Source organism: Macaca thibetana, chromosome 9 (genome assembly GCF_024542745.1).
Source record: "Macaca thibetana thibetana isolate TM-01 chromosome 9, ASM2454274v1, whole genome shotgun sequence".
Lineage (NCBI taxonomy): Eukaryota > Metazoa > Chordata > Mammalia > Primates > Cercopithecidae > Macaca > Macaca thibetana.
In genome coordinates this window covers 62,890,361-62,916,346 of record NC_065586.1, presented here as the reverse complement: position 1 = coordinate 62,916,346, position 25,986 = coordinate 62,890,361, and the positions used below count along the sequence as shown (strand labels likewise).

The 25,986-nt window shown below is 53.3% G+C and overlaps 4 protein-coding genes across 9 annotated transcripts in view; 2 read left to right on the top strand and 2 right to left on the bottom strand.

Annotated features, from left to right (window-relative positions):
- PALD1 (phosphatase domain containing paladin 1) overlaps positions 1-18,446 on the top strand; it is a 109,515-nt gene extending 91,069 nt beyond the window's left edge. For 5 of the 6 annotated variants that reach the window (XM_050803602.1, XM_050803600.1, XM_050803601.1 and 2 more), the window contains exons 19-20: positions 14,358-14,513; positions 16,560-18,446. In XM_050803602.1, the coding sequence (XP_050659559.1) occupies positions 14,358-14,513; positions 16,560-16,712 (309 nt within the window). In that variant the 3' untranslated portion in view covers positions 16,713-18,446. Of the gene's footprint in view, positions 1-5,944; positions 6,562-14,357; positions 14,514-16,559 lie in introns of those variants that run through there. The other variant, XM_050803606.1, reaches the window with a different exon arrangement.
- SAR1A (secretion associated Ras related GTPase 1A) overlaps positions 1-25,986 on the bottom strand; it is a 537,387-nt gene that overhangs the window by 400,310 nt on the left and 111,091 nt on the right. The gene's annotated exons all lie outside the window — the stretch shown is intronic.
- PPA1 (inorganic pyrophosphatase 1) overlaps positions 1-25,986 on the bottom strand; it is a 478,362-nt gene that overhangs the window by 350,222 nt on the left and 102,154 nt on the right. The window lies entirely within an intron of this gene.
- Positions 17,056-18,446, top strand: LOC126962525 (uncharacterized). The gene has a single exon (XM_050803670.1). It carries the CDS (start codon positions 17,056-17,058, stop codon positions 17,839-17,841), a length of 786 nt encoding a protein of 261 aa, XP_050659627.1. The 3' UTR covers positions 17,842-18,446.

Sequence of the window (25,986 nt, the reverse complement as noted above, 5' to 3'; positions counted from 1 at the left end):
AATGGAATCATACACTCTGTGGTCCTTTGTGTCTGGCTTCTTTCACTTAGCATAATGTTTGAAGGTTTATCTGTGTTGTAGCATGTATTCTTCGTTTTCAGGGCTGAATAATATTCTGTTGTATAGACATATCCCATTATGTCTGTCTATTCATCAGCTGATAGGCATTTGGCTTGTTGTAGAACTTTTTGGCTATTATGAATAATGTTGCTGTGAGGATTCATGTACAAGTTTTTGTGTGAACGTATGTTTTCATTTCTCTTGATTATATACCTAGGAGTGGAATTGCTGGATCATATGGTCATTCTGTGTTAAACCTTTTCAGGTTAACCACCATGAATTGGTGACTGAGTGGGGATAAGAGGCAACGGTCTTCACTCCCAGCCCACGTTCCTCCCCAGACCATGTTGTCCTTGACCCAAGGATCTCATCCATGTTGCCCCAGTGGGCTGCTGGGAGGTTGTGGAGGCTCAAGAAAGGCAGCGGCCCCGACCACCCCTTCCCTCTAATGGTGACTTCTGGAAATTGGCAGTCAGGTCTCCCCTGCAGTATCAGCTATCCTTCTGGTTTCAAACCCAGAAGTCCCCAGGTGGCCTCCAGCAGGGTCTGTGCTTCTCTGCTCAGAGCAGGCCGGGTGCTGTGTGTGCAGGGGGTGCCATCAGCCTGGTCAGATCCCCCCAGTCTCTGGATGTAAATGAACCTGAGCTCAGGCTTGGGCAGGGCTTTATCCCCTCCACTGGCTTAATTTGCCTGGGAATGTTCTAGGTTCGGTCCACATTTGGCCCATCTGAAGTTTTCCAAAGTCCCGAGAGTCCACTTGGGATCCTGAAATTCAACAGCATGTGTCTACTTGGCTTCCTGCCCCTCACTCCCCAGAGCCCCCAAATGGTGAATTTCTTTTTCCTGGCCCCCTGCCAGCTTCAGCAGTCAGCTTATACGTTAATAATAAGCAGTTAAGAACACAGCTCCTGTGTTATGGCATTTGTGCTTCTTCAGCAATAAAGCTATTCCAGGGCCCTCAGTTGGGAACAGTGGAAGAATTTGGAGGTCAATATCCTTTTGTGGATCAGAGAGGAGGGCTCAGAATGTGCATGAATCTTCATTTGCACCCTGAGGTTGCACAGCAGGAATAAGGACAGTAAGTACCAAAAGCTTAGATGGCCCAGGGAGAACAAAGAGTCTCCCAGAATCCTGATAGCTATGATTTTACTTTTGCCCTTTTCTTTCTGGGCTTCGTGCACTTGCCTGCAGCCTGTCTGGAAGCTGTGATTGTGGCAGGCCCATGGGACGTCTCTGGCCGCTCACCTAGGCTGTGTTTGTGCATTTCAGCATGTGCCCAGCCAGCATGTGCCGCCTCAGTGCTGGGCCCTGTGCGTACACTGGGCGGGGGCCAGTGATGAAAGGTGCGCAGAGCTGACGTTCTAGTAGGGCAGAGAAAGGCAAAATTAAGCAACAGCTCCGGCTCCTGGGCGTTTTGTTGTGTTTGCCGAGGAGCCCTTACATCATCACATTCTGTGTTCACATACCACGCAGTGAGTGGAAGTGCCGTTGCCCACGCTGTTCCTGTGCATAGCATGTGTGGCCGGCCCTTCACGTTCTTTCCTGTCATCTTCTAGGATGGGGCTGATGTGGACCTCGTAGCGCATGTGGCTCTTCCGTTGTGTGGATTATTTCTGTAAGGCTGATACTTAGAAGTAGAATTATTGAATGAGTCAAAACGTAGGAACTTATATTTTTAAGTATTTTGGAATGTTTCAAACAGAAAATTTCAAAGCAGAGAGTATAATTTCCTCAGCCCTCGTGTGCCCACCTCCCAGCTGCAGTAAGTACCCATCTCAGCCAGTCTTATTTCATCTCAAGCCCTCTGAGCTCTGCACTGAATTATTTTAAAGCACATCCCAGTCCTCACGCTACTTCTTCTGTGCATATTTCAGTGCGTACCTCTAAAGAAGGGGGATCTTTTAAAGAAGGTAATCACACCGCCATTATTGCCTCTTAAACAATGGACAGTCGCTACTTACCAGCAAATATCTGGTCAATGTTTAGATGTTTCCACTAATCTCACAGGCCTTCTGCAGCTGGATCAGGATCCAAACAAGATCCACATGTTGCATTTGATTGACGTGGCCCTAAGTCTCTTTTAATCTCAACAGTTCTCCTTTCCCCCTCTGAAATATATTTGTGAGGTGAACTGGTTGTCTTCCTGGGCTTCCTGGAGGTAATTTTGCTAGTTGCACCCCTAGGTTTAAGTTGGCCTGTGCTTCCTGGAAATGGTTCGCGTCCAAGGCTTCACGAGATTCCGGCTCATTGTGGTCAGAATGGTTACTGGGAGTGCCATATGCTGCTGTTGGGGCTGGAAGGTCCTGTCGTCTCTCCTGTTATGACTGGCTTCTGGGCATCGCCAACTTGCAGAATGGTGATCTGCTGGCTCTCTCATTCCATCTACGTTAATTAACTGCAATACTTCCAGAATGAGAGACTTCCCCTCAGGTGTGGTGGGGACAGACAGGCAGGTTCCATGCTTGCTGTTTCTTTTGATTTCCCTGTCTCCAGTGGATGGGTTGGTTTGGGAGATGCTTGTCTAAAAATCAGGCAAAGATGTTGGCTTCAGCAAGACCTAATGTTCCTCCAGATTTGGATGTGGTTGGAGTCTGTGAGGAGGGTCTGGATGACTGGAGTGAGAGCCGGCAGGGAGAGGGATGGGGTAGAGGCTCATGCGGAGGGACGGGGAGTCACTAGAGACCCAGTGCCGGCCACACATGTCCTGATATCTCCTTGACCAACTTGGAACTAGTCCGAGAGGTGCCCATGCTGGGCTGATAGACATTTTCACGACCACAGTCCTCACTTTGCCTGTGTGTGATAAAGGGCGTACTAATGTTGGTTCCGGTTTTACATTTGAGGAGGGAGGCGCTGAGCTTGCCCCAAGAATATGCTGCTGGCAGATTTAGGAGGGGGGCAAGACCCAGCCCCTGACTCCCAGATTGGGCCTCTCCGCCATGCCATATGGCCTCCCAAGTGGGAGGAGGCACCATTTCATCTCTTCCTGCCCACCTTGAGCCCTGCTGCAGGGAAACAGAACTGGAAGCCATGGTCCTTGCCCTTGAGGAAGCCGCAGACTGAGCAGGAGAAGGACGAGGAAAAGAACACGTCCCAGACACAGGTTGTGGGTGCAGCTGGGAGGTGGTGGAGCTGAGCCTAGGCACATATTTTCCACTGGGACAGACCTTCCCTGAGGGAACAGCCTCGACCCTTCTCTCTGCCTATGCCTGTCTCAAGCAGCCCGACTTCAGGGGCTGCAGCCTATGGCAATGCCCCTCTGTTCTCCAGTGTGTGCAAGATTGAGTCAAGGCCCGGATGCCCCGTGCATGTGAAGGGACCAGATGCTTGGGGCATTTTAAAAACTGCCTCAAGGCTGTGCACTCTGGCTCATGCCTGTAATCCCAGCACTTCGGCAGGCCAAGGTGGGAGGGTCACCTGAGGTCAGGAGTTCAAGACCGGTCTGGCCAACATGGTGAAACCCTGTCTCTACAAAAATACAAAAATTAGCTGAACGTGGTGGCACACCTGTAATCCCAGCTACTTGGGAGGCTGAGGCAGGAGAATCACTCGAACCCTGGAGGCAGAGGTTGCAGTGAGCTGAGATCATGCTGCTGCACTCTAGCCTGGGTCACAGAGTGAGACTCCATCTCAAAACAAACAAATAAACAAACAAACTGCCTCAAAAGGGAAAAAGAAAGAAAGAAAATCCATTGAACTAAGCCACTTCCGGCGCTTTGGATGGAAGTGAGAATGCCGGGCCCTGGCTGAGGAGAATCCAACATGGCCGCCAGCCCAGGGCGGTGACACCCTCGGCTCACCTCGTTGTTTCCTTGTGGGCTTGGAAAGGGAAAATATTTATGACAAAAACCAAAGTCAGAGCGCCTGGAGGAGGCCCTGCTAGAATCATTAATGCCAGCGGCACTTTTCCTGGGCTTTGGCTGGTGACGTTAATTCTTAGTGTTTGGTGTTTAAAACAGCCTGTGTCTCCTGTTTTCCCTTGGGAAGAGTTTGAAGAACAGCTGAGGTGAAGGGAGCCACACAGGGAGAAGGCAACGTCGTCTGGTCTCAAAGCGGGATTTATTGTATAAAGACTGTAGTGCTTTAACTTTGAGCAGTGCTTTTTGAGCGTCCCCTCCTCTCTCCTCCCCTCCCCTCGCCTCCCCTCCCCTCCCCTCCCCTCCCCTCGCCTCCCCTCCCCTCCCCTTGCCTCCCCTCCCCTCGTCTCCCCTCCTCTTGTCTCCCCTCCCCTCGCCTCCCCTCCCCTTTCTTTGAGATGGAGTCTTGCTGTGTTGTCCAGACAAGTGCAGTGGCGCAACGTTGGCTCACTGCAATCTGTGCCTCCCAGGTTCAAGTGATTTTCCTGCCTCAGTCTCCCAAGTAGCTAGGATTACAGGCACCTGCCACCACCACTCCCAGCTAATTTTTGTCTTTTTACTAGAGATGGGGTTTTGCCATGTTGCCCAGGCTGGTCTCAAACTCCTGGACTCAAGTGATCCACCCACCTCGGCCTCCCACAGTGCTGGGATTACAGGTGTGAGCCACTGCACCTGGTTGCTATTTGAGTTTTCTAAGAACTCACCTTTTGTCTTTTGTGGTCCTCAGACAGATGGTGAGACCAGGACAAATTTTATTAGACGCATTTGACTGAGAAGAAACTGAGGCCTAATGAAGTTTTGTGATTGGCTGGAGGCTGGACCAGAACCTGGCTCCCAACTCCTCGACTTGCTGTGGCAGCCACAACCCGGGGGCAATCTTGCGATGGCAGAGAAGGGAAGGGTTGGAAGGGAAGCTGCCAGCCACTACTGTGTGACTGCCTGGGTTGGTGCAGAGTTGTCTCTGCGACCAAAGGAGCTGCCAGGAGGTCAGAGAGACCAGCTCTGTGTCCCAAGGGCTGAAGTCATTTCTTAAGAAAAATAAAAGGCCAGAGAGCTCTGGCTCTGAGCCCCAGGCAGGGTCTCTCTCAGCCTCTTGAAAACCCTGGCTGTTGGCCGGGCGCGGTGGCTCCCACCTCTAATCTCAGCACTTTGGGAGGCCGAGGCGGGCAGCTCACGAGGTCAGGAGATCGAGACCATCCTGGCTAACACGGTGAAACCCCGTCTCTACTAAAAATACAAAAAAAAAAAAAATTAGCCGGGCGTGGTGGCGGGCGCCTGTAGTCCCAGCTACTTGGGAGGCTGAGGCAGGAGAATGGCGTGAACCCGGGAGGCGGAGCTTGCAGTGAACCGAGATGGCGCCACTGCACTCCAGCCTGGGCGACAGAGTGAGACTCCGTCTCAAAAAAAAAACCCACCCTGGCTCCCTGGCTGCCAAAGTTGTTCCCCAGAGACGCGGTTCCAGTAGGTAATGTGTCTCGGGAGGAGGTCCGGAGCAACTTGGGCAGCCCTGCAGTGCTGTGAGCTGTCACATAAAATAGGACCCAAGCAAAGGCTGCTTCCTGGGCTCTTTCACACCCAGCCTAGAACGGCTTCCAGAACGGAGTGTGTGTGTGAGTGTGCATGTGAGTACACATGTGCTCTCGTGTGTGTATGCATGTGTGGGACACATGTTCTCAGTAGCCAAGACCCCTCTCTCTCTCTCTCTTTGAGACAGGGTCTTGCTCTGTTGCCCAGGCTGGAGTGCAGTGGTGCAATCATAGTTCACTGTAGCCTCAACCTCCTGGGTTCAGGTGATTCTCCTGCCTCAGCCTCCTGAGTAGGTGGCACTACAGAGATGCACCACCACGCCTGGCTAATTTTTAAATTTTTTTGTAGAGACAGGGTCTTTGCTCTGGTGCCCACGCTGGCCTCAAACTGCTGGGCTCAAGTCATCCTCTTGCCTCAGCCTCCCAAAGTGCTGGGATTAAAGGTGTGAGCCACCATACCTGGCTGCCGAGACCGCTCATCTCTCTTCCTTCCCATTGTAGGGCAAGCTGATATTTCCATTCTCCAGGAGGACTTTCCTGTTTTATTCAACAACAGACATCCATTGAGCAGCTGTGGTTTCTAAGTGTGCACCACTGGGCTTAGAATTGTTGGTGGGCTTGGGAGGGGTTTAATCTCAACTCCAGCCTCACCGCCTCCCTCACCCCCAGAGACCCTGTCTCAGTGCCTGCCTCTCCCATTGTCCCGATTGTGGTTGTCACCAGAGATCCCTGTTTCTGCTGCAAGATCCACTTCTGAAATCCTGACTCCAGCACCCTGCCTGGCACAAGTAGGGGCTCCACAAATGTCTTTCTAGTGAGTGGATGGAGGGAAGGTTGAGTAAATCATTGCATAAATAAATAGGAAAGCCTGACTGCACTTTCATTATTTAACCCTTTTGGTACTTTGTCCACATTGTTGGTCTTCCAGGACGGGGCATTCTTCTGCAGCAAGCTAAAGAGCCCTGGGTCAGGGGTTGGAAGCCCTGGCTCTGCCAGTAACTCCCTGTGGAACCTTGGGCAAGTCACTTTGGCCGCCTGGACCCCTGTTTTTCCATCTGTCACCTGGAATTGTTACCCTTGTTCTGCGTGCTTTGAGGGATGGTGGTGAAGACCAGTCTGGGGCCCACGGGAGGTGGGATGGGGTGTGTGGGGTGTGCAGGGTGGCTGGGCTGCCAGGCAGGCTCCATGGGCTACATGCGGGCACAGTGGGCCTCTTGAGGAACGAGACTGTGTCCTCTCAGTGTTAAATCTCTGTGCCTGGCCTAGAGGTGCTGCTGAACAGCGTCTGTTGAACTCATGGCATGCAGAGTGGCCCACGGCACCAGGTCAAGTCCCTTCACACTTTGAAATTACTTAACAAAATATGATGTCACCTTTGGAAAATGGGTTACCCGTATGGATTGAGGGTGATTTTCTCCCTTCCAGAGGTTAGGTACTTCCTGTGCTGGGGTCCCACCGCTGGGCTGGCCTGAGGATGCAGTTTGCAGGGACTCGGTGGAGACCCACCACACACAGTGGCTGCTGCTGCACTTGGGAAGAGGGTGGGCTCCCGGCCCTGGAACCTGCCCTTCAGCCACTGGCCGTCTTCGGGGACTGTCACTTGCCTCCCCAGCCTGGGCCCCACCTCAGCTGGAGGCAGAGGTCACCAGGCCAGGTTTCTTTCTTTTGAGTCGGTGAGCGAGGGGATACCAAGGAGGCTTTAGGCTTCAGTAATGGCAGGGGGTGGCAGGGTGGGGAGAGTTGCTCTCTGGCTGGCTTGATGAAGACCCTGAGCCTGGCCTTGTTGGCTCTTCCTCTTTTTTTTTTTTTTCTTTTCTTTTTTTTTTTTTTTAGAGACAGACTCTCGCTCTGTCACCTAGGCTGGAGTGCAGTCATGGCTCACTGACTGTAACCTTGACCTCTTGGGCTCAAGCCATCCTCCCTCCTGAGCTCCCAGGCCTGAGTGGCTGGGGCTACGGGTGCGTGCCACCACACCTGCCTCTTTTTTGTTATTCTTTTGGTAGAGATGGTCTCCTTCTGTTGCCTGGGTTGTTGGCTCTTCTTATTTCTCCTCTGGGGCTGTCTTCTCCTGAGCCTCAGCTGCGTCCAGGTCTTCAAGTGTGTGGCCTCCCCGGTGGACCCGAGGCCTGGGTTCCTGCTTGGGCTCTATTGCCTACTCTTCATGTGACCCTGGCAGGTCATTTCACCTCTTTGACCTCAGCCTCCCTTTCTGAAAGGCAAAGGGGTTGGCATAGGCAACCGAGGTGTCCTGTGAAGCTGGGATGAATGAAAATGCAAGATGCACATGATTGTCATTCATTGATTTGACAAACAGTTATTACACACCTACCAACTGCACTGCGCTAGGTGCTGGAGATGCCACACAAACAAAGGGCAAAAGCCCCCGCCCTCATGTAGTCTGTACTCTAGTGAGGGAGACCTGTGGCAGGCAGTACACACATCAGGGCTGTGGTCTGTTGGACAGCGCGGTGTCCATTGGGAGAAGCGGAGCCTCTAAGTGTCACAGGTTGTAACTATCTGAGGCTGGTATTACATGGTTTTTTGTTTAGCAAAGGTTTAGCAAAGAAGAATTTGCTTACTAAAGAAGGTAAAGGGCTGGTTGCGGTGTTTAAAAAAAAAAAAAAGTAAAGGCACATTTTTAGAGAAAGTATGTAAAAGCTAAAGAAAGGCAGATTTTTAGAGAATGTATGTAAAAGGTAAAGAAAGGCAGATTTTTAGAGAAAGTATGGAAACACGTTGCAAGGGTGCAGTGGGCAAGTTAGCAAGAGAGAAGCTGGTTGCAAGGAGACAGAAGCTGGCGGGGAATATTTTTTTTTTTTTTTGAGACAGAATCTTCCTCTGTCACCCAGGCTGGAGTGCAGTGGCGTAATCTCCGCTCACTGCAAGCTTCGCCTCCTGGGTTCACGCCATTCTTCTGCCTCAGCCTCCCAAGTAGCTGGGACTACAGGCGTCCGCCACCATGCCCGGCTAATTTTTTGTATTTTTAGTAGAGACGGGGTTTCACCGTGTTAGCCAGGATGGTCTCGATCTCCTGACCTTGTGATTCACCCGCCTCGGCCTCGCAGAGTGCTGGGATTACAGGTGTGAGCCACTGCACCTGGCCAGGCTGGGGATTTTTTAGGACAGCGCTTGTGCTGTTTGCTGAAGAGAGCTTTGTGCAGTACTGATAATGCCGAAGTTGCAGTGAGCTAAGTTGCATTTTTCTATCAGCCGAGGGTCTGGTGATAGCTGGACACTGGAAGATTGTGTCATTTGCGTAGGAGGGCCGTGTCCTGGACCATGAAGAAAGGCAGATTTGGAGCTTATCTGCTTTCTCTGTTTGCTTTTTCCTGGTCCTGCCAGCCTGACTCCTTTCCCTAATTAGGACTCCACAGTTAGGAGGTGCCGACGGGGCGGTATGAGGGCTTGCAGTTTTAAATAAGTAGGGTGGTTAGGCAGGGACTCCATGGGAAGGTGGCGTTGAACAGACCTGAAGGAGGAGCCGTGCTGGCGTCTGGGGGAAGAACAGTCCAGACAGAGGGTGTGGCTTGTGTGCGGTCCTCGAGGTGGGAGCTGCCTGTGTGTTTGAGGAGCAGAGCGAGGGAACGGGAGGGCAGGAGAGGAGGTCAGAGGTTATGGGGACAGGAGGCAGACTGTAGGGCCTTTTCTGGGATTGCTGGGACTTTGGCTTCTACTCTTGAGTGCAAAGGAAGAAGTTGCAGGGTTTTGGGCAGAGCCACCCACTTACTGTTTGTAGAGTCACTTAGGTGCTATGTTGTAAATAGACAGCAGGGGGCAGGAGAGGTGGCAGAGGACCAGCCAGGGGCTGTCGCTGAGCAGAGGGTATCTGGGACCAGGGTGGTGAGAGGTGGTCAGCCTCTGGAGGTGTTTTGAAGTGGAGCCAGTGGGGTTTACTGATTGGCCGTGGGGTTGAGAAGGGCGAAGTGAAGGAGGAGTCCCGGGTTCTGGCCTGTGTACCTGGGAGGATGGAGTTGCCACGGAGATGGGCAGGCTTATGGGCGCAGCAGATTTGGGGTGCACTCAGGAGGTTCACTGGGACATGCTTTGTGGGTTTGGGCTGCCTGACCCTTATCCATGTGGGGCACTTGAGCCGCTGACATGTCCCAGTCTGCAATCCTCAGAGTCTGTCTAGGATCTGGATTCAAGATGATACTAGAAGCCATGAGCCAGCACAAGAGGGGCCTGGGGAGGAGTGCTCAGTGAGCGCCTGCTGCATACCAGGTTCTGTGCAGACCCCCAGTGCGGTGGGGAGAAGGGGGTGGGGTAAACCTGGTTATGGGCTGGTGCCCGCCCCGGGTTTATGGTTGTTTTGAGACAGCCCCTGCCTTGATGAAGCAATTAGAATCTGTCAAGGTGGAATTTAGCGCAACTTTTAATTGAAAGGTTCGGCCTGAGGGCAGAGGAGACTGAGAAGGGCAGGGCTGTTGGGCTAAAAGGCTTGGAGCAGGTGGCTTCACTTTGGGAGAGTGGGGGGCTTATCATAGGCCTGGAGGAAACCCAGCCAGGCAGGAGGAACAGTGTGGGTGAAGGTAGAGAGACAAGAGTGAGCAGGGAGTGGTGGGCTTGACTGTGGCCAAGCAGGGGAGGGTGGTAGGAAGAGCTGGGTCTTGGGGTTCATCTCCCAGCTCAGAACTCTGAGTTTGGGCAGGATGCCTACTGTTTGAAGGGTTAATTAAGCATGTGCTAAAACAAACAAACAAAAAACAACCTTGCTGAGCCTCATCTGCAAAATAGGATGGTCTCGCCTCCTTCACAGGGTTGCTAGGAGAATGTGTTAAGGTCTAATCCTCAGGTCAGGATGTGACATGCTTGACCCGCAGGTGGCACTCAGTAGACCCCAACGCTCGTGCTCTGCTTGTGTGGTAGCCTGGGGAGGCTCCCCAGCCCTGCCTCAGTGGGCCTTTCCCTGGTGGCTCGGCAAATAGCAGAGCTTCATGAGAGCCCCCGCTGGCAACGCTGGGCTACCTCGATGCCAGGTGGGCTGGAGGTTTGAGAGGCCCGAAGTACCCAGTGGCCCAGCCACCTTTCCTGGCCCTCTTCTATTTTAGGGCTCAGTCCAATGGTTGAGGAAGCCTCGTCCGGCTCCACCACAGCTAATGACAGCCTGGCCTGCCGGGCCGTTTATAAACAACTCCACTATTTTTATCGACAGGAGGTGGCTGACCCATCCTCCTCCCCAGGCAGTGGTGCTAACATGGGACGGTGTTAAGGAAACCAGGGCCTTGACACGAAGATGGGCGTGTGTCTCAAATCACAGACCTGTGATCCAGCAAGACGTGCCCTCGAAACCTTCTGGGGGCGGGGGTCAGGCGTCACCTGTACACAATGGTCTGAATTCGGAGATAATTCTGCCTTTGCCAGTAGAGCTCAGAAGGAGCCACTCCACCTCTCACCCCAGAGAATCTTCCTCAGACCTAATCCTTACCCGTGTCTCTTGCAACAGGCATCCCCATGGCTGTGGGAGAGGATGGTGCTGGTGTGGTCATGTCCATGGCACAGAGCCAGAGCTGAGGGCGTTTCACGCCCATAGCACATTGCCTCTGAGCTCTTTAATTGAAAGTAGTTTAGAATGGCTCTTGCCCAGTGGAACTGTGGGTGATTTCCTTTCCTTCCTTCTAAGAAAATGTTTTGAAGTAGGCTCTAGGCTTTGGGATGGAGCTTGGGGAAGGATAGAAGCAGCCTAAGGGGGGCCGGGCGCGGTGGCTCACGCCTGTAATCCCAGCACTTTGGGAGGCCGAGGCGGGCGGATCACAAGGTCAGGAGATCGAGACCATCCTGGCTAACACGGTGAAACCCCGTCTCTACTAAAAATACAAAAAATTAGCTGGGCGCGGTGGCGGGCGCCTGTAGTCCTAGCTACTCAGGAGGCTGAGACAGGAGAATGGCGTGAACCCGGGAGGCGAAACTTTCAGTGAGCCGAAATTGCGCCACTGCACTCCAGCCTGGGGCACAGAGCGAGACTCCGTCTCAAAAAAAAAAAAAAAAAAAAAAAAAGCAGCCTAAGGGGTGGGGTGGAGAGCAGCCAGTTGCATTGTGGTGCAGACCGTCCATCCTTGCAGATAGGCAGGGTCGCATTGTATTGGCTGCGGTTTATATTTAGGTAAAATCTTTTTTGTTGTTCACTCCTCAGTCTCTAAACAAATCCTGCCCCCAGTGGCCCCATCCCTTCTGCGGCAGCCACAGGCCATTCCCATCCTCAGATCCCCAGAAGCCCTCACTGGCCTCTGTCTGCAGGGCCAGGCCTTGGCTTGGCCTCCATACCCACTCCAGGCCTGGCCTCTCACCTCCACCCCTCTCTTACCGCCATGAGCTCTTCCCCCTCTGCCCACCCTGGGAGGGGGTACTCTGGGGACTCATCTCATTCTTGGGCCCCCTTCCTGCCTTTCATGCCCTCCCCCTCTCAAGACACCGTTCCACCTCCTCTGTAGACCTCACCCACCCTGGATGTCCCCTCCTCCTTGAGCCCCGCTCTCCCCTTTCTGTCATCCTGGAATGCAGCTCTTCTGGCTGCTTTGAAATGATTTCCATCCCCTCCGGGCACGGAGGGCAGGGCCTGTGAGTAGTTCATCTTTGCATCCCCAGTTTGTGGCTGGGTGATAGGCACGGTGTAGCGGCCCCTCCCTGCTGGATGGATGAGTGGATTAGTGAGCTTTCTGTGGTGCACAGGTGCCTTCTTATCCCTCACTTTGCTGAGAAATCCTACCTCCACAAACCTGGGGCCTGTGACTTTAAATGGCAGAACCAGGACCTGAACCCAGCTTATGGGACTCACGTCTCCCAGGGAGTCACAGTGCTGGCTCTAGTCCCCTCGCCCCTCTTGGGCACAGCCCACTGTCCACCTTTCACCCCTGCCCCCATCTCCAGGGCCCCAGAGCTCCTTCTGGGTGGATGGGTGGGCAGGCTTTGCAAGTTACCGTCCACTCTGCGACCCTGGAGGCAAAGACAGCAGAGGCCGTGGAGGTAGAAGTGGGAGGTTGGGGACCACAGGCCCTGCTCAGGCTACTCCAGCTCTGATTCTTGGGACTGTGGGCCATGCCACGTCTGAGGCCGCAGAGCCCACCCCAGGGCTGAGGAGGAGATGCATGTAGTCTGACGTCGTGTTCCTGTGCGGAAGGGCTTCCAGCTGCAGCCCAGCTGTGAGGCGAACAGCCCTTTCCGGCTCCCAGAGGCTGGGTCTTTCTGTGTCCTCGCACAGATGTTCCTGGTGCCCGAGGGATGACCCCTGTGCCACGTCCTTTTCCTGGAGCAGGGAGAGCTGCTGTGGGTCTGGGGGGTGGGTGTGAGACGAGGTATGGCCTTCACTCTCCAAACTCCACTTCCATAGCATGCAGGGGAGGGTGCTGGGTGGGTGACATGTCTGTGAGGGGTGGAAGGAGCAGGGTGGGCAGGGTGCCCTGTAGGAGAGCCCGGCTGTGCATGTCTTGGGTCTTATCCCTGGCCTGTGGCCTGTCCCCTGACCCCCCACATTGTGGAGAACCTAGAAAGGACTCTCTTTTAAGTTCCCTTCCTCCTGAGCACAAATCTCCCATACGTCTTCTGTTAACGGGTCACTTATACTCTCAAGCCTTCGATGGCTCCCCAGTACTGAAGCCATAGTGTGCAACCCTGGCTATAGAGAGTCACCCAGAGGGCTTTTGACAACCCCGATGCCCAGGCCACACCTTGCTAAGATTCTCATTGGATTGTTCTAGGTGGGGCCCAGACATCTGCATTTTAAAGTTGCTCATGTTTCTCATGGACAGCAAGGTTGTGAACCGCTGACCTGGGGATAAACTTTCTAGGTGACACAGGTGGCTTCCATAATAGATCCAGCCCAGCAGAATGGCAGAACCACCTCTTATCCCTCCTCATTCTCCCTCCAGCCAGGCCAGCCCCTCTCAGCCCCCATACTCCAGGCACCAGCCTCACCTCTGTGTTTCCCCCATCTGGTCCACATTCTGTCTGTGCAAATCCACCAGGCCTCCACGGCCCAGTGGCACTCCCACACTCTCTGGGAAGCCTCTCTAATTGACTTTGCTGTCCCTCTCGCCCCAGCACGTGGCCTGGTGCCATTTCCCGTGAAGATGCTTAGGCTTGCTTGCTTAAAAGATCGATGCCCCACAGTCTCCCCTGCACTCACACCTCCTCTCCCAAACCCTCTCCTCAGCTGCTTCATCTCTTGCTGCTCGTCGGCCAGGTAGCCTTTCTTGTTACCTGTCCCCAGCCTTGGAGAGGGTGAGGGCTGTACGTGTACCCCTTTCACTTTTGGAAGTCACTTAGGGACCTTTGGGCCCGGAGGCTAAGATGGGGTTTCTCCCTTTCAAGGCTGGAGGATGAACTCACCCACCCAGTAGGCCCAGTGCAGGAGCGGGTCAGTCGGCGGGAGGAGGTTAATGTGCATCCACACGGCAGAGCCCCAAGAACGCAGCCTTAATGACCCCTGCCATCGGCGCCTCCCAGGCCACTGGTCAGAGCACTCATACCCTCCCTGCGGGAGGCCTGAGGGGCTGCAGAGAGAGGAGTGAAGCCTTTCCTCTGGTCCTTGGAGGATTGGGAGTTGGCAGGAAGTGGCAGTAAGGGTCCTCCCACCCTGGACATGGATCCTGCCATGTGGGAGGGCCTCAGCGCACCTCAGGCACCGTGGAGGGTATCTGCAATGAGCTCTCCTGCTGTCCCCGTTCACCCCTCAGAGCAGGACAGTGCTTGTGATTCCATGACGAGGAGAGGGAGGCCGGGAGGCCGGCCATGCCTCTCAGGTGGGAAGTGGGCTCCTGACCCACAGCCCTGGCTTGCTCGTCCTGTAAGTCAGGTGGAGGCAGTGCCCTTGGCTCTGAGGTTGGATCAACCTTGGCGCTCAGGGCAGCGGGGTGGTATGTTTGTGTGTTGGGGGGCACACTGACCCCCCACACTGACCGCACCCTGTCCTGTCCTCCAGGCAAAGGCAGCTAAAGAGGCGCAGGAAATGCGGAGGCTGCAGCTGCGGAGCCTGCAGTACCTAGAACGCTATGTCTGCCTGATTCTCTTCAATGCGTACCTCCACCTGGAGAAGGCCGGCTCCTGGCAGAGGCCCTTCAGCACCTGGATGCAGGAGGTGAGGGGAGGCTGAGGCCGAGAGGGCCTCTTTAGCTACCTCCTGCAGATGGAGCTGGGTCACAGCCGTGCTGTGCCCGTGACAGGCGGGAAGAGCTTCCATCCCCCTTTCTGCAGAAGGCTTCTGTTTGGCCAAGAGTTTGTCTGATCTGACTTTGGGTCCCGAGCAGTTTGTCTGCGCCTGGCAGGCAGTTGATGAGTTTGATGAATGAACAGATGAATGAGGAGGAGGGAGGGACAGAGTGGTGGGGGACAGAGCAGGGCAGCCTTTGGGACTGGGACCCTGTAGCACACATCAGCACAGCCACCCTTGTGTGGATGGCGGCTCTGGGCACTTCATGCCCACAATTGTGGTCAGCCCTCACCTGTGCTCTGCGAGGTGGCCCTGCCCCTTTCTCCCTCCAGCCATGGCCTTGTACCAGTGAGCCAACTCCTCCACAGCTGCTGGCCTTAGCACTAACATGGAGGGGATGTGATCCTGTGGGTGCCAGCCCCGAAGGCTGCCGTGGGGACGTGGGGAGACACACAGTGCCGTCTGCTGGAGCCTGTACTAGGCGGGTCTAGCACGGTGTGATTGTTGCTCTCCCATTTTACAGAGACGGAGACTGAGCATAGAGAGGGTGGGTGACTTGTTCAAGGTTGGTATTAGGGCTGACTGATTGGCTCCAGAGCCCACCATATCCTGACCTAAGACACCACCCTCGCTGTCCAGCCTCCTGGATCCTCTCTGTTTGGCCTCCTGGCTCGTCTTCCACTTGGCTGTTTTAGAGGCAGAGCTGCCACCTTGGCACCTCTAGGTCAGAAGAGAGGCCTCCTTCCCTCCTTGGCAAAGCGGCCTGTAATTACTCCTCTGCCAGGAAGCTGGCCCCTCCAGACCTCACCAGCAGATCCTGGCAGTTCTAATCTGGAGTAGAGGCTGGAATTAGCTCCTGGGAAGTGGGTGGGTGGAGAGCAGGGGCTGGTGACCTGGCCAGAGTGGGCACAGGAAGGGTATGGGGACTGAGGCAGGTGTGAGATGGACTCAGGGCTGTGAAGGAGTGGAGGCAGAGTGGCAGGCTTTGAGGGTGGGCCTCAGGTCGTCAGGTGGAGAAGCATTTGAAATGCCCCCGGTGCATGTGATGTGTGTTGAGTCAGGAGACCTGATGTGGTCACACCAAGGCCATGTCGGGGCCACCCTCTTGAGCAGGCCTGGGCTCAGCTTCCTCTGTGAGCCCCTGGGGAGGGGTGGAGGTGGAAGGGGATGAGGACGCTTCCTGCTTGGTTCTGCTTGGAGAGAGGAAGCTGGGGGAATCTGGGGCTGAGAGGAAGCTTGATCCCCTCCCCAGCTGAATCCCCTACTGGGGGAGGTCAAGGAAGGAGGGCTGCCAGTCCAGGCCGAAGTGCGGGTTCCATCCTCAGGGGACCTCAGCCCCTCTCTCCTGCGGATGAGTGGAGGGTGGCAGTGAGGGTGGCCCCAGGGCCAGAGCGGGACGGACCCATTCCTTTGTTCTAAGTGGAGGCTGCACCCTCCCCACCCCCAGGACGGTGGAGAAAGAAGGGGACTGGTTGTGGATGGTTTGAGTCTGGCGCCAGGGTCTGGGCTGCTGGGCGACAGGCCTGAGCGTCCAGGGGGGCCAACTGGGGCAGAGGCCATAGCCTTACCTGCCCCTGCATCCGTATTCCTCCTCCAGCCCTCTGCAGGCCCGCTCCTGGGCATCCGTGTTCCTCCTCCAGCCCTCTGCAGGCCCGCTCCTGGGCGTCCATGCGGGAGCATTGAGCCACACAGGGCCCAGCATGTGCCCGGCCTCCCTTGCTGCTCTCTGCATGGAGCACTCACTGTCTGCCCAGTACTTCTGTACGTGTAGAGTCCTCCTCGAGACAGTCCTGTGAGGTAGAGCCTTTTCCTTCCTATGAGGAAACTGAGGCCCAGAGAAGTTAACAGAAGTCAAGGTGCAAACTTGTTCAGGTCACCAAGTTCACGGGCCACAGACTCATCTTCAGAACTCAGTGGCCTGAGTGGCATCCTCCCTCCCCTGAAACACTGCCCCTGCCTCTGCTCTCCTCCCAGGTGGCATCGAAGGCTGGCATCTACGAGATCCTCAACGAGCTGGGATTCCCCGAGCTGGAGAGCGGGGAGGACCAGCCCTTCTCCAGGCTGCGCTACCGGTGGCAGGCGCAGAGCTGCAGCCTCGAGCCCTCCGCCCCCGAGGACTTGCTGTAGGGGGACCTACTCCCTGTCCCCCACCCATAGGGCCCCACGCGGGCCTGGGGTGTCTGAGGTGCTCTTGGCTGGGAGTGGCCCTGAGGGGTGCTGGTCTTGAGGAAATGATTCCCCTGCTTCCTAGAGAGACTGGGCGGAGTTGGGAGCCTTTTTAGAAAGAACTTTTTATAGGACAGGGAGACAGCACAGCCATCTCTTGCAAACCACCAAGGTGTGTGGCTGACCTCCAGGGAGCAGCACTCACTGGAGTGCTCACAAGGTGCACACTCTGCTGTGTGCATCTGCAAACAGGCTGGCGTTTGGCCTCCAAGGAGCTCACTCCCCCAGTTGCCAGACACTGTGGATGTCTTTGTCCTCTTCTCCCTGCTCTCAGATTGGCCTGGCAGCCCCTGGCACAGAGCAGACCCGGCCACTGGTAGCTCCCCACTTCCTTACTCCTGCTGCTCTGCCATTGCCGCTCCCCTTCTTGCTGCCCAAGCACTGCCCTCGGGCGTCTGGAAGCCTGAGGTGGGTGGAGGGGACAGTGTTCTGGATAGACCTATTATGTGAAAGGCAGCTTCACCCAGCTTTCTGGACTCTCATGCTCGCATCTCCAACCTGGGAGACTGCAGGAAGAACACCTACCTGGCCTGGTGGGGCTGGCAGGATGGTGGAGGTTTCTCAAGGAGCTGGAGGCCTTGGGGAGCCCCTCTCGGGGAGGAAAGAGCTTCCAGGATGCGGACGCAGCACAGTGGAAGAGGCCTGCTCCACTTGCCTGGGAACCTGGGCAGGAGGCACAGAGGAAGCCACGGCCTGGAGCTGCAGCTCCCCCGGCACCTCTCCCTGTCCCAGCAGCCCAGGATGGCCTGGTGCCCCCACCTGCTGCAGCAGGAGCCCCAAGGAGTGCTGGCCAAGGGCGGTTGCTGGGGTGGTCCTCATGGACAGTGAGGTGTGCAGGGGTGCACTGAGGGTGGTGGGAGGCGATCACCTGGGTTCCAGGCTGTCCTTGCTGAGCATCTTTGAGCCTGCCTCCTGGTGGAAGCAGAAAAGGCCAGACCCTGCTGAGTTAGAGGCTGCTGGGATCCACTCTGTCCACACAGCGGGAGGGCTGCTGGGAGCAGGTGGTAGAGAAGTGCCATGTTTGAGTTGAGTCTTGCAGCTCTTCCAGCTGGGGACTGGTGCTTGCTGAAACCCAGGAGCTGAACAGTGAGGAGGCTGTCCACCTTGCTTGGCTCACTGGGACCAGGAAAGCCTGTCTTTGGTTAGGATCGTGTACTTCTGCAGGAAAAAAAGAAAAAAAAAAAAAAAAAAAGGATGTGCCATTGGTCATGATGTTTGAAAAGAGGAGGAGGCCGAAGTTGTTCCCATTTACCCAGTATTGGAAAATATTTGACCCCCTTGGCTGAATTCTTTTGCAGAACTACTGTATGTCTGTTCACTACCTTTTCAGGTTTATTGTTTTTATTTTTGCATGAATTGAAAGTTTTAATTTCTTTGCAGACAAGGTCTAGATGCGGAGTCAGAGATGGGACTGAATGGGGAGGGATCATTTGTATTCTCATGGTTGGCTCTGACTTTCAGCTGAACTGGGACCACTGGCTGATCACATCACCTCTCTGCCTCAGTTTCCCCATATCTGTAAAATGGGAGAATAATACTTGCCTACCTACCTCACAGGGGTGTTGTGAGGATTCATTTGTGATTTTTTTTTTTTTTTGTACAGAGCTTTTAAGCTTTAAAAACAGCTAAATGTGAGTGCACCTGGCTGCTAATGCGTCTCTAGTGTCAGACGTTCTGGAACTGTTACAACAGGCTGGGGTCCCTGCCCCTTCAGAGTAAGGGTGGGCGGGCAGAGTGGGTCAAGAGCACCTGCTCTTGGCACTTCCAGCTCTAGAGCGGTCGGGTTTTTGCAGACACGCGTTCCCAGTTATGCCTCACCCTCTTAAACTGGATGTCAGACTGAGCTCCTCCTTGAAGAAAGCAAAGGAACCGGTGAATTCTCGCTAATGTATGAAGGACTACTGCATCTAGGGAAATGGTATAGAGCAAAGTGGAATTGGGGGCCTGTGAAGAAACGTGGATCTCAGCCTCCACTTTCTCCCCTAGCCCGTGTGGACCCCATTGGACCCCTTCGGGCGCCTGGTTGATTGAACACACCTCACCCCTGGTTGAATGCTGGCATTTAAAGAGGCAGTGGGGAGGGTGGGGTAGAGAGAGCACTGACTCCAGGCTTCTCCCCCGGCGCTTGCAGGGTTAGGGGAACACGGTTGTAGTTCTGAGGTCAGCTGGGGGGGCAGAACGGAACCGAGAGCCCCCACCTCCCCTAGGGTTGGTGCTCTCCTCCGACTAGGAGAGAAGGCCCCGGGGATTCGTCCCCAGCCCAGCAGGGTATGGAAGTTGTCTTCTCTGGGTCCTAGAATGCTCTGTGTGGCTTCCAGACACCAGTGTAGAGCTGTGTACACCGGAGTGGGGGAGGGTGGGAGTGGGGTGGCTCTGCAGTTCTCTCCCTGGGATGTGGGGAGGGGCTGGGTGGAGACACACAGGAGTGAGTGGGTGTGCCTGTGTGTGTCCCGAAGTTGCCCTGGGCCTGCTCTAGCCTGTGGGAGGGCGCTTAGCAATGACATGAGTGGCACTGACCCACATTTCAGTGGCTCCTGCTGGTCAGCATCGTCTCAGCCCTCTTGTTAAATGAGTGAACCCAGCCCAGCAAAGGAGCAATCAGCAGAGTTAGGGAGCCTGCCGAATGGGAGACGGCATTTGCAAACCATCCATCTGATAAGGGGTTAATATCCCAAATCCAAAGGAAACCCAAACAATACAATAGTAAAAAAGTAACTCAAAAGAACACACATAAATGACCCACAGGCATGTGAAAGAAATGTTCAGTATCACTAATCACCAGGGAAAGGCCACTGGAAACCACCTTACACCTGTTAGGATGGCTGTAGGAAAAGATGGAAGAGAAGTGTTGGCGAGGATGTGGAGACAGGTAACCCTCGCACCCTGTTGGTGGCATTGTCGGTTAGTACACACGTTCTGGAAGACACTGGGGGGGTTCCTCAGAAAACCAAAAATAGGACTATGTATGATCCAGCCATCCCACTCCTGGGTACACATGCAAAGGAAATGGAATCTGTGTCTGAGAGGTGTCTGCACCCCATGTTCACTGCAGCGCTATTCACAGTAGCGAGACATTCGACCAGTGTGTCCATCAGTGGATGAATGGATAAAAAAAATGTGGTCTGTATACAGTGGGACACTATTCTGCCTTTAAAAAGGAAATCCTGGCCAGGCGCAATGGCTCGCGCCTTTAATAATCCCAGCACTTCTGGAGGCCGAGGTGAGTGGATCACTTGAGGTCAGGAGTTCGAGAGCAACCTGCTCAATATGGTGAAACCCCATCTCCACTTAAAATACAAAAATTAGCCAGATGTGGCGAGCGCCTGTAATCCCAGCTACTCAGGAGGCTGAGGCAGGAGAATCGCTTGAACCCGGGAGGTGGAGGTTGCAGTGAGCTGAGATCGCGCCATTGCACTCCAGCCTGGGCCATGGAGCAAAACTCAGTCTCAAAAAAAGAAAGAAATCCTGTCATTTGTGACAACACGAGTGAACCTGGGGAACACTATCCTAAGTGAAATAAGCCAGGCACAAAAAGACAAATATCACATGATCCCATATGTGGAGTCTAAAAAAATCCAACTCAGAGTAAAATGGTGGTTACCAGACGCTGGGGTGGAATGGGGTGAGGTTGGGGAGATGTTGGTCAAAGATCACAACATTTCAGTTAAGAGTAAGATCAAGGGATCTATTGTATATCATGTTTCCTACAGTTGATAACAGTGTTGTGTATTTGAAATTTGCTGAGAGTAGATTTTAAGTGTTCTCGTAACTTGGTAGCTATGTGTCACCAAATGATAAGTGTGAGGTAAGGCACATGTTAAATATCCTGACTTAGCCACTTCACAATGTATATATACCACAAGACATCCTTTTATACACCATAAACATACACAACTTTTACTTATCAGCTCATTTTAAGAAAGTACCATTTAGTCTGATATTTCCTCTGTGTTAATCTAAACTAGCAATTTTTTTCTTTTTTTTTTCTTTTTTTCTTTTTTTTTTTTTTTTTAAAGACAAAGTCTTTTTCTGTTGCCCAGGCTGGAGTCCAGTGGCGCGATCTCGGCTCACTGCAACCTTCGCCTCCTGGGTTCAAGCGATTCTCCTGCCTCAGCCTCCCAAGTAGCTGGGATTTTAGGCATGCACCACCACGCCCAGCTAATTTTTGCATTTTTAATAGAGACAAGGTTTCGCCATGTTGGCCAGACTGGTCTCAAACTCCTGAACTCAGGTGATCCACCTGCCTTGGCCTCCCAAAGTGCTGGGATTACAGGCATCAGCCACTGTGCCCGGCCACTAGTGATGTTTTGTTACATCCTTTGTTATGTCTCTTTCTTAAATACCAGTACATATTGCTGAATTATATAATAAAAAATGAATTAATACACATCTAACCTTTAGGACAGTGCCTGACAGTGCTTGTGAGTATACAATCAGTTTTAGCTGACTTTGCCCAGTCTCTCTCTCCAAGCCCTGTGAGTGCTCAGGAGTCCCCCATTGACCTACACATGTGGTCACTGTCATGTGGCATCCTCACTGCTTCCAGGGTTTCAGACAACCCTGACCCCACCCCCACCCCCATTTCAGGTGCCCATGCTGGGCGGTGTCAGGTGGGACGAGACCTTGGGTCTGTGCCTACTTTCAACCAAGGATTTGCGCAGGTCCCTGGTTGAGCCTCCACCCTGTCTTCCCTGCTGCCCTGGTGGAGACCCGGTACCCCAGCTAGCAGCCTTGATATGCCTGGCTCCCACTCCCTTAAGACATGTTCTTTCCTGGAAGCCCCTCAATCTTCTGGGGGTCCTGTCACACCAGTTTGCCCAGACTAGGTGGGCATCAGCTGGGTCCACCCGGGACACACACCCCTGAGTGTGGTGTTGAGTGCCCTTAGTGTTCTGTGTATAAGGGGACTTGTGCAAGGGGGAGGTCTGTGCATATGGGCTGTGGGCAGTGATGCAGCAGATCACTGCAAAATTGGGCATCTACACAAAGTAGGCACCATGCCAGGCACCATGGAGCTGTGGACAGGGACAGCCTGCCTTCCAGGAGCTGGTGGCATTGCAGGGACAAGAGAGAATGAACAAATCATTTTCGCCAGGTGTGAGAGCTAGGGCAGGGCAGGGTTTGAACAGTGGCAGTGTGATAGGCCAGAACCACCCAGGACCCCACTTCCCTCTCTTCCGGAGTTTCTTTTTTTTTTTTTTTTTTTTTGAGACTGAGTCTGGCTCTGTCGCCCAGGCTGGAGTGCAGTGGCCGGATCTCAGCTCACTGCAAGCTCCGCCTCCCGGGTTTACGCCATTCTCCTGCCTCAGCCTCCGGAGTAGCTGGGACCACAGGCGGCCGCCACCTCGCCCGGCTAGTTTTTTGTATTTTTTAGTAGAGACGGGGTTTCACCATGTTAGCCAGGATGGTCTCGATCTCCTGACCTTGTGATCCGCCCGTCTCAGCCTCCCAAAGTGCTGGGATTACAGGCTTGAGCCACCGCGCCCGGCTTCTTCCGGAGTTTCTAGAATAAGGAACCAGCAATGCTGTGGACCGAGGGGGAGCCGAGGGCCTTTGGTGTTGGGTGGGACCACCACACCCCGAAACCATATAGCACTGAAGGTCTGAGCTCTTCACAATCTCTGCACCTTCCCTCCCATCCTTTAGCCAGTCTTCAGATCTGGCCAGACCCTGAGAAGGGCCCATCCACAAAAGGCCTTTGGTTTCTCTACTTGTCACAAGAACTGGTTTTGGATGAACAGGAAGAATGAAGCTGCCCACTGGCCATCGCCTGCCTGGTCCTTTCCTGTGGTGTTCAGTAAAGAAACATCAAACTGTATCTGCAGAATTGGCACACATGTATTGTAACTGGTTTTCTCTTACAAAAAGCTGTTCATCCTTTATTCACCCAAGTACAGTGTAACCATCCACTAGTTGTGAAAATTCAGCCAGTATCTTTATCTCCCTCCCTGTTCTCACTCCTACTCCCTCGGCTCTGGTTTTAAAAGGTATCATTGTGACCCATGCAGCCCCGTGGGTGTTTGGGCCTTTCTCCTCTCTGTGCTGTCCCAGGCTGTGTGGCATCCCCGCCTGCTTCTCTGGCCACCTAATACTATGTGCTACACACACCCCTTCCTGCTCAGCCAGCAAGCGTGGTTTCAGCATCCATCCCCACAGTGAAGTAGTTCAAAAGAGCTTGGGTAAATCACACTGCCTCTCTGAGACACAATGTCCTCAACTGTAAGTGGGATTAAAATGCTTATTTTGGGCCAGATGTGGTGGCTCATGCCTGTAATCCCAGCACTTTGGGAGGCCGAGGTCGGTGAATCACCTAAGGTCAAGAGTTCAAGGCCAGCCTGGACAACATGGTGAAACCCTATCTCTACTAAAACTACAAAAATTAGCTGGGCATGGTGGTGGGTGCCTGTAATCCCTGCTACTCAGGAGGTTGAGGCAGGAGAATCACTTGAACCTGGGAGGCAGAGGTTGCAGTGAGTGAAGATCATGCCACTGCACTCCAGCCTGGGCGACAGAGTGAGACTCCATCTCAAAAAAAAAGAAAGAAAGAAGAAAGAGAGAGAGAAAGAAAGAAAAGAAAGAAAAAGAAAAAAAGAAAGGAAAGAAAAAGAGAAAGAAAGAAAGAAAATGCTTATTTTGTAGGGTAAGTGGAAGGATCAGAGTTTATGGCTGTGAAGTTCCTATCGCTGAGCCTTAGGCACAGCAGGTGCTCACGGCAGAAATTATCTTGTTCTGTGGGTATGTTATTAGGAGTCCTGCAGCAGAAGAGTCCAGCTGAGGAGTATCTGAGTTAGTGGTATGGAAGTGACATTACTCATGACTGATGGCAGGGGTCGGGGCAGAGGGCACCACTGGCTCTCAGAATGCAGCACCTCAGCTCAGCTGTCCTCTGGCATTAGAGGAGCCAGTAAGAGGGATGAAGGCATTTCTTAGTATTTCTTGGGGGAAGCCATGCAGAATTATCCAATGATGAGAGCAGAGGTGGGGTTGGTGGGCCAGGGAGAGTCATTGGGAAGGTTAACTTGGTGGTTTCCCAGAGGAAGCCAACAGCAGGAGAACGCTTGGCACATCGGGCCTGGGAGAGTGTAGCTGGCATTTCCATAAATGTGTTGCAGTTGGGTTAGGGCAGACGACCTGGCTTCCAGAAAACCTGCCTCCTTTGCATTGCCCAGGACAGCAGGTTTGGGACAGGAAGCTCCAGACTGACTTTAATTCTAGAGCTTGCTGAGGACCTTGGCCAGTCACTGCCTTCTCTGGATGGTGTCCCTTCCTTTGCAATAGCAGACTGATCCTTGCCCCTCTTGCCTCTAGGCAGCCTAAGGGAAAAGGAGAAAAAGCACTTCTCCCTTTCCACCTTGGCCTAAAGGAGGGCAGGGCAGATGCCAGGGTCTGTTGGGCACTGACTGTGTGCTGAGGCCTGCGCTAAGTTCTTTACACACAACATTGAAAACGGGCTGATTCCATCAGGTCTACCTACCCTGCTTGCTTTGGCTTGCTTCTTTTATTCTCCCCCTCCCAAGCTTTTTCTATGAAGTTGAAGGCCGTGGTAGCTGAAGGCCTCGCCGCTGAACACTGGAACTTAATCGTCACTGGCTACTTTATAGATAACATTCCTGGGTCACCATGGTAATGTTCACTTCAGTTGTTTTTTAGGAACTTGGCCAGCGCCTGTCCAGTTCAAACTAGCTGAGACCCCGATCCTTCACCCGAGACTGCCCAAGTGCCCAAGGGGTGGCCTTTTGATGTCAGAGGGCTGACAACTCCACCCTCAGATCATGCAAATGCTGCCATTTTTGTTCATGCACCCTATGAAGTGCCTTGAAGCCTGACTACCCTTGCTCAGGAGGAACCTGTGACTTCATTTTTTCCCAATGCCCATCACCTTTCCCCATGATTTAGAACATCCCACTTCCCCTACCTGTAAATATCCATAACCTTTATCCTCAGGGGTTGGGTGGGGGTGGTTTTCAGAGCTGTTCTCTCACCTCCTCATGTATTGCTCTTGCAAATAAATCTTTCTCTTTTGCAAAACCCATGTCATCATGATTTATTCACTGTGCAGAGGCAGAATGCACCTGGACCTGGCCAATCTTACTTACAATTTTTGTATTTTTAGTAGAGGCAGTTTTCACCATGTTGGCCAGGCTGGTCTCGAACTCCTGACCTCAAATGATCCATCCAGCTCCAGCTCAGCCTCCTAAAGTGCTGAGATTACAGGCATATGCCACTGCGCCCAGCCCATTTGATGAGTTTTTGCAAATGCATACACCTGTGTAATTCAAACCTCTAGCAAGATATATAGACTTGCACTGGGGTTTTTAATGTTAAAACTTATAACAATACTTCAAATAATGTCTTCAAACACAAATCTTTGTGCAGGTAATAATTAGACCCCTTTGGGTGACATGTTACAGAAAATAGCCCCAGCTAGCTTAAGCAAAGAGGGAGAGTGTAAAAAATATGACTGCCGGGCGTGGTGGCTCACACCTGTAATCCCAGCACTTTGAGAGGCTGAGGTGGGTGGAATCACGAGGTCAGGAGTTCAAGACCAACCTGGCCAAGATGGTGAAACCCTGTCTCTACTAAAAACATAAAAATTAGTGCCAGGCACCTGTAATCCCAGCTACTCGGGACACTGAGGCAGGAGAATCGCTTGAACCTGGGCAGTAGAGGTTGCAGTGAGCTGAGATTGCACCACTGCACTCCAACCTGGGTGAAAGAGAGAGACTCTTATCTCAAAAAAATATATAGATAGATAGATATATGTGTAAATATATATATGTAAATATATATGTAAATATATATGTAAATATATATGTAAATATATATATGTAAATATATATATGTAAATATATATATGAAACCATTAGAGGGCCCTGGCAGGAATGCAGCAGGGACTGGGACTAGGAGGCTGCCCAGGGAGCCCTGGAAGCTCCCTCTGTGTCCTCCATAGGGGTGCACCACTCACTTCTCCCCTCAGGACAACCTGCTGCTGCTGCAGAGAGAACAGTTGGACCACCTTCCAGCAATTGCACCTCTGGATGCAACACAGTGTTCGTGCCAAGGCCCTGGTCCCCCATCTAGCACACTCCACCCACAGGCTGCTAACTGAGCAGGGCAGGGATATAGAGCTGGCTGTGTCTGCCCCTCCATCCTGCAGCCTGGCTGGGAGCCTCCC